Raw genomic sequence first — 10,616 nt, 5'->3', positions numbered from 1 at the left:
AAAGGTCCGTTGACGCCTGTGCGGTGGGGCAGAGAGTTCGCCGTGGAGGGCCGGTTCGCCAAGCGGTGAGCGGAAGTGTCCGGCGGACGATTGAGCGCGACGGAGCGCCCTTGGCAAGGCTGCGGGAGCGGGCGAGGGGAGGGTTCGGTGTGCGTGGCTGAGGGGCGAGAAGGGGCGAAAAGGTCTTATTTCTCTAGCGGGCCCTTGAAGAAGGAGGAAGAGGAGGAGAAGGAAGGGTGATACAAAAGGTGGGTATGGCGGGCCTCCCAGCTGCTAACTTTCCCAGCTGCATCCCAAGAAAGCGCCTTTTTGGGGGTAACCCTGGGGGTTCCTTTATCTTTTAGGGGTCGAGGCAGAAAAGGGAGAAAAATCTGAAAGGATAAAACCAAAGAAGGAAAAGTTGGGGACAGCCCCTTCCCTTCAAGGAACTCCACGAAGTAGGTGAGGCCAAGGCTGCCATCCCCGCTCTGGAGGGCACCAGGTTGGGGGAGTCTGGGCTAAGAAGCGATCGCAGCTGACTATAAGGATGGAGGAGTCTTGCTGGATCCCACCAAAGGCTTATCAGGGCCTCCATCCTTCTGGAAGCAGCCACCCGCACAATTGCGGAATGTGTTCCCTGGCGAAGCCTGCTTGGTGCCAACATTGGCCTTTTGGGAGTAGGAGTAAGACTGTTCATTACTCCTAAGCATACACAGTGGCTTTTAGTGTTTTTTAAAAATCAGGTCCCAGTATTGTGTTGCAACTGCACTACTTTTTCTCTTTTAACTGTGTTAAATTGCTTGTAACTTTGTATGTTACAGATTTTATAGTATGCTTTTATTGTGTTTGAGATTATAATGCTTGTGAACTACCCAGAGAGCTTTGGCTATTGGGGCAGTATTGATCTGAAATGAAAGAAACTGAGTGAACTATCAGTGGCCAGCCTGATTCCTCTGGGAAGGGGAAAAGCAGCACATGAGTAACGTTTGTTGTTTTTAGTTTGGTATTCAGAGGCATGCTCGCTCTGATACTGGGGGTAGACTATGGCTAGTGACAGCTTCATCCTTTGCTGAAATTGCCTAACTCCATTTCACCATCCTTGAAGGTGGTGGCTGTCATTTTGTGAAAACAAATGTTGTAAGTTAATTCTGGTGCTATATGAAGCTGTGCTTCTGTTTTCTGATCTCCCAATCAACTTCATTGAATGACCTGAGTTCTAGTGTTACATTGGGATGTGTGTGTGTGTGGGGGGGGGGATGACTTCTTTCTGTGTGCATCATGGACAGAATTTTATATTTCACTCATGTCTCCCACTGTAACTTGTCCTGCCCCCCCCCCCCCCCCCCCCCCCAAAAACATCCAATATTGTAACCCTTTCTTCCTAGGGCAGTTGCTCCAGTCCTTTGATCATTTTGGTTGAACTTTATTCCATTTGCTCCCCTACTATGAGATGCTTCCCAACTAAGTGGGAATTGGGACTTCAGTCTCTCCAGTTGAGCCAACTGCACTGGCTCTCATGATATAGTGGGGTTTCGGTCCTGAGGGGCAAGGTTCCACACTCACCAGGTTAATTGACCTCTAATAGTTGTGTAGAAGAGAGCATTTTTGGTGGTTGCTGTTGCTTCTCACATAATACAGGGCAGAGAAAGTGTCACCTGCTTTTCTATGTTAAACTATGGGACCCTTGTTCTTTCATGTCTGTTAACTTTAGTTCAAGGAAAGGGAAGGGGATGGGATGGCTTACTAAGAAGGGCACTGAGGGAGCAGCACTTTTCCCCTAGTGCTGATTTTCTTTTGCTGTTGTTATTCTGACATTCGTACCAAAGAGCTCAGAGCAGTGTTCTTACCCTGCTTGTTTTAACTCCATACAGCCCTATGAGTTGGTTTAGACTTCCAGGATCATGCAGTCACCTTTATGACAGGTGGAGGTTTGAGTGTGGGGCGCTCTAATCCTAGTTCCTGTGTTCTAACCACCAGGCAGCCATGGTTCGCAAGAAAGTTCACCGCCCGATTGCGGCCATGGCCAAGAAGGTCCGTGAGTACTGGGCCCTGAAAAATCGACCTCGGGATTCTCAGCGCTTTGCTCTGGACTATGAGACAATGACCCGGACCTTCACAGGCAAGCGTCTGCCTGTGTTGGCCTGGGAGGATGTGAAGAATGAGAACCGGCTCTTCACTCTGCTCTGCCGTCTGAAACTCTTTGGCCTTGGCCGCATGGTCACACGCAAGTCCTGGATATGGCAGTATGATGAACCTTGTTACTGGGTCATCACTAAAGTGAAGGTGGATTACACTGCTGAGGTCAGCATCCTTTTTTGGCCAATGATGGAGGGAAGGAAGGGGTGGCCTCCTTGTATAACTCTCTTTTTCTTAGAATTTGTTTGCATGTATCTTTCTAGCTCCCCAGGCTGCCTGTAGATCATGCTCCTTTGCCAGTAGTGTGGAGTGTGAATGAGATGTGTTGGATGTATCCAAATGAAGGCCTAAAGAAGGTGTCAGGACAGATGCTTTGTCCAAAGAGGTTGGGTGCTGAGTCTCTTTGAGGACCTAATTCACTCTTGTAGTAGCTCAGATATGTGGTGGGGGAAGCACCAAATTTAGGAACTCACCAAATTTTCGGAAGCTGGGAGTGGGAACTGCCTTGTGAGACGGAGCAGGGGGCATGGCCATCTTTAAAAACCCTATTGGACCAGGAGGGTTGGATTCACTCCGGCGCCTGAGTTCCATTGAGGGACTGGTCTTCTTTCCATTCCTGTTCCTCAGCTGCTTCAGAAAGGCAATCTTGAGGCATGTTTGATGTCAAATGAAGACATAGCACAATATAGAGAATATAGAGAAAGGATGCGGAAGTCCCTTTTGGAGAAGCTCTTGGGGGGGCCACGTTCTGGAAGCTCAGGATGGAAGGGTGGGACCAAAAACATCAGCATCTTTAAACTGAAAGCTCTTGTTACCCAGCTCTCTCAGGCTTCACACAGGGGTCTTTCCCAGTGCTAACTGGAGATGCTGGGAACTGAACTGGGACTTCTTGCATGCAAGGCTGCTGTTCTGGCCCCCATCCCCACGTCCCCTGAGACTGTGACATCAGAAGCAGCCCACCTGGGAGGAAGGTGACTTTGGCCCTTTTTCTTGAACCAACCCTACACCTGTTTGTCCACTCTGTTTCAGGATATGGATCATGGAAAAGCCTGGGGATACTTGACCTTCAGAGGTAGGGGAAGGTTTGCTTTTAAGAAAGAGAAATTCATGACCAAGACTTGGGCAGGGAATCCTAAATCACATGCCGGGGGGCTTAGCGGAAACCAAAGCTCAGTGAAGTGTGTTTTGGGCACAGCCCACTCTTGCCCTGTCCTTTTGGATAGGGAATTGTCCGTGGCTTCACCTCCCACGGCCATCCCCTTTCGGGGGTGATGGTCAGGGCAGTGTCTCCAATGGCCAGACGTGCCCACGGCCCCAGACGTTTCTCTTGCTCCGCACCAAGCTGCTTCTGTGCCAGGAACATCCATATACCGGGTTTTCCCCACACACGCCCCTTCGTCTTAGGCTACTGTTAGAGCAGGGCTGGGAAGCATGGGCTCCTCCATCTACTGGCCACAGTGCCTGTCGTTCCTCTTTCTCTTTTGCTGTGCTGGCTGTGGCTGATGGCAGCTGCAGCCCACCAACAGTTCTCTGCCGCCATCTACATTTTTGTTCTTTTCTCATACTGTATTTTCCTCTCTCCCTGCTTCAAAAAGAGATTTTATTTTGCTCCAGAAATGGGGGAGCAGGGGAAGAAAGGAATTAAAGTCTGCTCTGTTCAGTGAAAGACATCACAGCATGTGTTTCGAAGTATAATAAATGATATCCATTTCTTGTGCAATATTAATGGTGAAAATATCCTATTTCTGCTCCAAAAATCATTGACTCGTTTATTTTACCCAAGAAAACTATAACAATTTTGAAATGTTGTTCAACAGTCCCACGGGTGTTGCCTGTGCACTTCGAAACTCATATTTGCACTCCTGAGGACAAGAAACTTGTTTAAAAAGAGGGAACTGGTTGCTAATATCACATTCTACACGCCTCCTCTGCTCCTGCTGGTGCAACATCCCTGGGAGTTATTTATTTATTTATTTATTAAAAGCTTTTCTATGCTGTTCTATTATACAAGATCTCAGGACGGCTTACAATATTTAAACCAGTTAGTCCCAGCGCATTTAGTGAGACATCCGTTTGAGTAGGGATCAGGGATTGCAGGGAGAGCCATAAGCTTGTGTGTACCGGCTGATGGTTGGAGAATGACTTGACACTTTAGTTCAGTCATGGCATCTCCAGAACAGCTGCATAATCCTATGAAGTGCGGAATTTGTTCCTAACGATCTCTCTGTCTCGTCAATTTCTTAGGCAAGAAGGAGGAAGAAGTGCGAGAAATCGACAGGGTCATGTACCACGATTGGCGCGTTGTACCAAGGCACGAGGAGGAGAATTTTGTGAAATTTACCCCTGTGGAAGTGGAAACAGTTCGGTACGTCCTCTACCCACCATTGCTGCGGGCCATGATCCTTGCGCAGAGGCAGAAGGAGGGCAAGCTGAGCACAGAGGAGCCCATGATTGATCTGCAACGAACTTCTCACATTGTGAAAAAGAACCTCCAAAAAGTGGAGAAGCAAGCTGAAGGGACCCCAGTATGAGGACCTTTGGGACCCTGGTTGTTTTTTCCATTCTGTGTTTTTTTTTTTCATTTTTTTCATTTCAGGAAAAATACACTTTTAATGGGATACATTTCAGAGTGCCAAAACTTTCTTCAAGGTGTTAAGCCCAGTAAATGATTTTACTGTACTTAAGATGGCATCAAGGGTTAAGTTTGTTTCCAGCATCTTTAAAGTCACTGGATTTGTAGCATGTAACAAATGGAAAAATTCTGTTCCTGTTTGCTTTTAAAATATGGCAGAGCAACATCAAGCAGTTAATAAAATTACTTCCAGTTCTTTTACTGGCAAGAGTTCTGGATGTTCTTTTTGAGAACCTTGGTCAAGGTCAAGCAATTCTGGTCTTCCCATGATGTGCTTTTATTGGCTTTGTTGTGTTTGTTATTCTCTGGGCTAGTTCAAATGTGATATTCCTGGCTTTGTAAACCATGGCTTTGATGGGAGGGGCTAGAGTTCATCAGCTGAGCACCTGCTTTGCATATAGAAGATCCAAGGTGTGATCCCTGGCAGCTCCATGTGGAGCAAAAAAAATCGGCCCAAAGCCCTCTATTGCTAGTGTCAGTCAGTTTAGATACTACTGGACTTGCTGGACCAAAGATCCAGCTCAGTATGAAGCACGCTTCCTAGGTTCCTGAGCTGCGAATGAAGATAAAACTCTGCAGTCGGCTCCCCACCCTTGTGTGCAATACCTCCTTCTCAGAGTCTGGGGCCCAGAACTGGGCACAGCAGTGCAGAGGAGGCAACTCTGGAAGAAGAGGATGCATTAGATGATGGGTGATGCAATGCAGACCTTCAAGTGGGCCAGAGATCCAGGGGCATGGACAAACTGCAAGAAGGCACCTGGAATTTCGGAGCTCAGTGAACCTAGCAAAGAGTGTAGATCTGCTGCCGTGCTTGGAGTGTTGGCGTGGGACTTGGCAGGTCTGAGATCACAGAAGAGTAGTTGGAAGGGGCCAAGAAGGCCATCGGGTCCAAGCCCCTGCTGTTGCAGGACTCCAGTTTGCACCATCCCACTCGGAGAGCTGTCTGGGTTCTTTTCGAATGTCTCTGGTGTGGGAGAGCCCACGATCTCTCCAGGCAGCTGGTTCCACTGCCGTGTTGCTCTGACAGAAAACTTTTCCTGATGTCCAGCCTGAATCTGGGTCGTCGCAACTTGAGTTGATTATTTTGTGTCCTACGCTCTGGTATCAGCAAGAAGAGATCTTGGCCTTCCTCTTTGTGACAGCCTTTGAGGGACTTACAGAGGGATATCCTGCCCCTTACCTCTTTCCAAGGCTGAGCATGCCCGGTTCTCTCAGTCTTTGTGCAGCACAAGAAGTGCTGAATGTATGAACAGTGGATTCAGCCCAAGGTACCTTTTACTCCAAGGTTGTCTCTCCAGGCTGTCTCCAGGCTCCAGACTGGAGGCTTAGGAGCATGCCTTGTGTGCACCTGAGTTCAGCCACCTGCATTTAGGGCCAGTAATGGAGAGGGAAGGAGCTGCAACTCTGGGCTCCTGTCCCTGCATCTTATTCCCCAACCTGGCATGTCTGCTCGTGCCTTCTGAGCCCCAGTCTCAACCTTGGGATGGGGCCAGCAGGGAGGGAGAGTTGTGTTGGCAGTGAAGGGGCAAGCTTGGGTCTAAGCCTTCGGAGTCAGAGCACCAAGTCTCAAAAAATCTCAGCTTTCAAAAAATCTTATGCTGGGAGGCCACAGTAAGCACAGACCTAGTTGACTGAATGTAGAGTTAACATGGGATTGTTTGCTAGTATCAGGGGAACGAACAGAAAACTGCGACAGAGCACTGGATGTGATATTTCCTTTAAAAACAAATGAAGACTAGTTCTCATTCCCTCTGTCTATATATAAATGTTCACAGGCCATTAATCATTATAAAGGAAGGAGAGATAATCAAAGAAGAAGGCGACAGTTAAAGTCAATTACTTTCTCATCTCTGTAATGACAATAGGCATGGTGATAATGATTTTTAAATGTGTGTGTGTAGAAAGAGAGAGAATGCAATTAACCTTTGCATCACGAGCAGCGTCTGATAGATTCCCTTGGAGCGACCAGGCCCCGGGGGGGGGGGGGGGGAGGCAGAGAAAGTATTACTTTAGCCAAGCAAGCTTTGCAGTGCTTTTTTCATCTTTATTTGAAATCAGAGCCGTTTCCCTTTCCACATCTCTGTCAAGGGTCAGTGCAGTGATGAGAAAGCAGCACTTCTCGAAGGAACCAGGCGAACGGCTGTTAGCCCAGCTGAGGACAGATTTGGCTGTATTCTTGAGTCTTGGTATAGCTGATGATGGCATTTGCACAGATGCATTTTTGAGCATGAGCTTCCTGGTGTCCGACGCCAGAAAGTTACCCATATTGGTTGCAACAGAAGCAGCTGATTATGGTCCAAGACAAGGATGCAGAAACCAGACTTGGGGGCACGTGTTGGCACGCCAGGGGCCTCAGTCCAGCCTGCTGGGATTCTCTGATGCCACATTCCTTTCCTTTGGTTCAGACCCTTTTCTCCAGCCACCAATCTCTAACCACCAGCCTTCCTAGCTTAGGTTAGTCACCGGCTCTAGCTTAGGTTAGTTAGTTCCTAGCATGACTTCGCGACTAACAACAACAAGCGTAGGTTAGTCACTTCCTAGCTTAGGTTAGTCACTCTGCCAAGGCTTAATTCCTGGTGGCAAAAGCTTTAGGCTAAACTAGGGTGGCCTTTCCCCTTTTGTTTCACCCGCTTTGCCTTTGGTTGCCCCTGGAGCTTCTCCAAAGTGGAATTTCATCCAGGTCCCACCCTCTCCCGAGACATTAGCAACGGGCTGCTCTATAGCCCAGCGGTAAGAGCATCCACTCTGCATGGGGCAGGTCCTGGGCGCAATCTTCTGCATCTTCAGCTGGGGCAAGAAAAACTCCTGCCTGAAACCCTGGATTGCAGTTGCCAGCCAGTGTCAACAATACTGGGCTACATGGGCCAGGAGACTCAGTATGTACAGCACAAGATCCTACATGCTCCTGATGCAAAATCTTTGCACCTGCTTCTGATCTCGGCTCTGGCCTTGTCCCACAGAAGATGTTGTGGTTATTTGCTGTCACATCATCCTCAACTTATGGTGATCCTATGGATGAAAGCTCTCCAAAATGTCCTATATGTGACAGCCCCGTTCAACTCTTCCAAATTCAAGTCTGTGGCTTGCTTTATGGAATCAATCCATCTTGCCTTCCTTCGCTTCCACCTTCAACTTTCTCTAGCGCATTTGCCTTCTCCAGGGAGTTCTGCCTTCTCATATTGTGCCCCAAGTATGTCAACAGGACAATTCTCCGGTTGTTATCATTTTTGCTTCTAGGGCAGGCTCTGGCTCACATTGGTCTAGGATCCCCTTGTTTGCACAGAGCATTGGTAGACCCCAAACCCTTCAAAGCAGCAAAGCCTCAAAATGGTGCCTGGAACAATGTAAGAGATTCAATAAAATAATACAATGCCTAATGCAGTTTGGGGAAGACCTTCTTTGGGGGCATTGAAAGAGCAGCAGCCATTGTGACGTTGCAGTTCGAGTGCTGGACCAGGATGCAGGAAATCTGGGATTCCGTTACAGCATTGGCTGTAAAGTTGCTCAGGGGACTTTGGACCAGCCGATTACTTTCAGCAGAGCAAACTACCTCACAGGGTTGTTGTTGTGAGGATCGAATGGAGAGGAGGAGCCTGTGCTGCCTCGGGTTCCTTGCAAGGGAAAAAGGGGGAGAGAAAGGAAAGGATGAAGTGTAAAAAGGAACGAGACGAGAACCTAGCAAATTGCAATGAGGACTCGATGCGCTCAGTGCCCACAGAACCCTGACTGGATATTTCGGGAATGGGGCGATAGTGGGTGAAAAGGAACACAAGGAAGTATTCTGGAAAAGGACATGGCTGGTTGGGACCCTGCACAGGATTTCCGGACAGCTTGTGCTCCTGGGACTGGTTTCCTATTACAGTGGTATCCAGGCGTATTCATATGGACCTGCCCTGTAGCTCCCCCTTGTGCTGTCTAAGAGCCTGTAGTGCTTCTCTTGAAGGATTCCGGTTTCCTCAAGTTATTTCCGATTTTACCATTAACTTTCCCGTGGGAATTCTTCCTTGGGATCACCACCAGCCACTGAAATCCTCCAGAGGGCGCTCCACGCTGCGTTCTGAAGAGCAGCCCAAGAATAAGAATGTGTTATCTTTGTTAACCCTTTCCCCACAGCACTGGCATCCTTGCAACAATTCCCAAACATTTCCTAGAGGAGAATCCAAACCTAGAACGAAGTGGCTTGAGGGATTTAGCACTTCACACGCAATTTCTCACAGAGATGCTGGCTGTTTCATTGTTTTTATACGAAAAAGCTTCCAGGGACGGCTGCCATCTTGCTGGGGCCATAGTGGCCCAAGAGCTCCCTTGCATGTGGAAAGTCGCAGGTTCGATTCCTGCTTTTCCAGGCATGGCTGGGGGAGACCCTGCTCGAACCCCAGAGAGCTGTTGTCAGTGCCCAGTTGGACCAATGGACTGACATGACGTAAGGCACCGCCCCGTGTTCCCCAGCCCTGCACAATGTTTCTGAAAGGATGCAGTGGCACGAAGAGGGCACGGTAGCCCATGAGGCTGCCCTCTGCAGAAGGGCCGTGCCACTTGGAGGTTCGGAAGCACAGAGTGGCATTTAACTGACGCATTTATTTACTTCCCTTCTTTACCACCCCATGGCCCAAAGGCTCTCTGGGCAGTTCACATCATTCTCCACCTTGCTCATTGGAGTGCAGAAAGGATAATCTGAGGCCGGGGTAAAGTGGCTCATTTCAGGCACATGAATGTGTGCGTTTGTGCAAGAGGTAAGGTTCTGCTTTGTCAATTGTTGGGTTCAAGTGCAAGAAACAATGCTAAGTGCTTGGAGAATCCCTTGGTTATGCATGGCTTCCGGACTGAATAAGAGCAGAGGTGTTCTCCCTTCAGCCCAAGCGTTGGGGAAAAACTATTTTATTAAAAGGTTAGGACATAGCCGTGGAGGGTCTAAAATTACTACAACACACACACACAAAGGATTGGGAAACAGAAAGTGGAGAGCAGCACAATACAATGATTACAAACAGTCCACACTCCCCAGAGCTCCCGGGACCCTCTGGCCACCTCGGAGGCAAAATAACAATGCTAACTCTTCCTACCGCTAATGCAGAATACAGTACCGAACGTGGCCTTCTCTCCAGCAGGGCAGCACAGCATCCTCTCACTGAGCCTCCAGCAGCAACGGGAAACCTCTCCAAAAAGAGGAACCTCGAGTTGTCCAGGATCCCCCCATTCATCTCCCTGGGATCCATCAGATAAACCATGGGGTGACATCTCCTGACATATTCCAGGTGCTCCTATAGCTCCCAAACCTTCAGCTCTTTGAGGGAGTGGGAACTCCTTGTCCTTGGATATATTATACAGTACCCCGTGTCTTCACAGGACCAGCCCTACCTGGTCCTTCTGTGGCCTTGGCACCTGACTCTCCCCGAGTCACCACCTGGCCTGGGCATCTTGGTGTCCAAACCAGTTGCTAACTCCTTTTCTGCCAAAAGATGCCCTGAAGACCTTTTGTTGCAGCCTTGTGTCGAACCTTGCTCAGGGTTGGTGTTGGTTAGATTTCCTTCTCATTGCTTTTGTTTCTTCCCTTTTGGCGGTTCTTTGGGTTAATTTTCTGTCTGGAACACATGGGATCCCTCATCTAGGGCTACGAAGCTCTTCCTAGAATTCCTCTGAAGATAATTTGCTACAAGTGGGGTCACCCAGATCCCTGAATGTCCACTGGTACTGAGAGAAGGTGTTTCCCCCCTCAGCTTTATTGCCATGCAGAGGATTATTTTCAGGTGAAATGAAAACTGGGTAAATCTCCCCTTCCTACATATTACTATTCTCCACCTTAGTGAAAAATATCTCCTGCTGCATGGCAATTCAGCTTAGAAAGGAACTTTTCTGATGGTTTGGGATG

The 10,616-nt window shown here is 48.5% G+C and overlaps 1 protein-coding gene across 3 annotated transcripts; it reads left to right on the top strand.

The window, feature by feature from the left end:
• Window positions 1-68: 68 nt before the first annotated feature.
• MRPS34 (mitochondrial ribosomal protein S34) lies at window positions 69-4,948 on the top strand. 3 transcript variants are annotated; one of them, XM_044433831.1, is made up of 5 exons: window positions 69-248; window positions 345-441; window positions 1,957-2,280; window positions 3,145-3,187; window positions 4,360-4,948. In XM_044433831.1, the coding sequence occupies exons 3-5, from the start codon at window positions 1,963-1,965 to the stop codon at window positions 4,644-4,646; spliced, it is 648 nt and encodes a 215-aa protein (XP_044289766.1). In that variant the 5' UTR covers window positions 69-248; window positions 345-441; window positions 1,957-1,962; the 3' UTR covers window positions 4,647-4,948. The 3 variants fall into 3 exon arrangements, with proteins under 3 accessions (XP_044289766.1, XP_044289767.1, XP_044289765.1); XM_044433832.1 differs by lacking the exon at window positions 345-441 and having other exon boundaries at window positions 69-231; window positions 1,955-2,280; XM_044433830.1 differs by lacking the exon at window positions 345-441 and having other exon boundaries at window positions 70-248.
• The last annotated feature ends 5,668 nt before the right edge of the window (window positions 4,949-10,616 follow it).

The sequence above is a fragment of the Varanus komodoensis genome, unplaced genomic scaffold (genome assembly GCF_004798865.1).
Source record: "Varanus komodoensis strain SLA01 unplaced genomic scaffold, ASM479886v1 scaffold26, whole genome shotgun sequence".
Classification (NCBI taxonomy): Eukaryota; Metazoa; Chordata; class Lepidosauria; order Squamata; family Varanidae; genus Varanus; species Varanus komodoensis.
The sequence above is the reverse complement of the archived record's forward strand: the minus strand, read 5'-3'. Positions and strand labels throughout refer to the sequence as shown.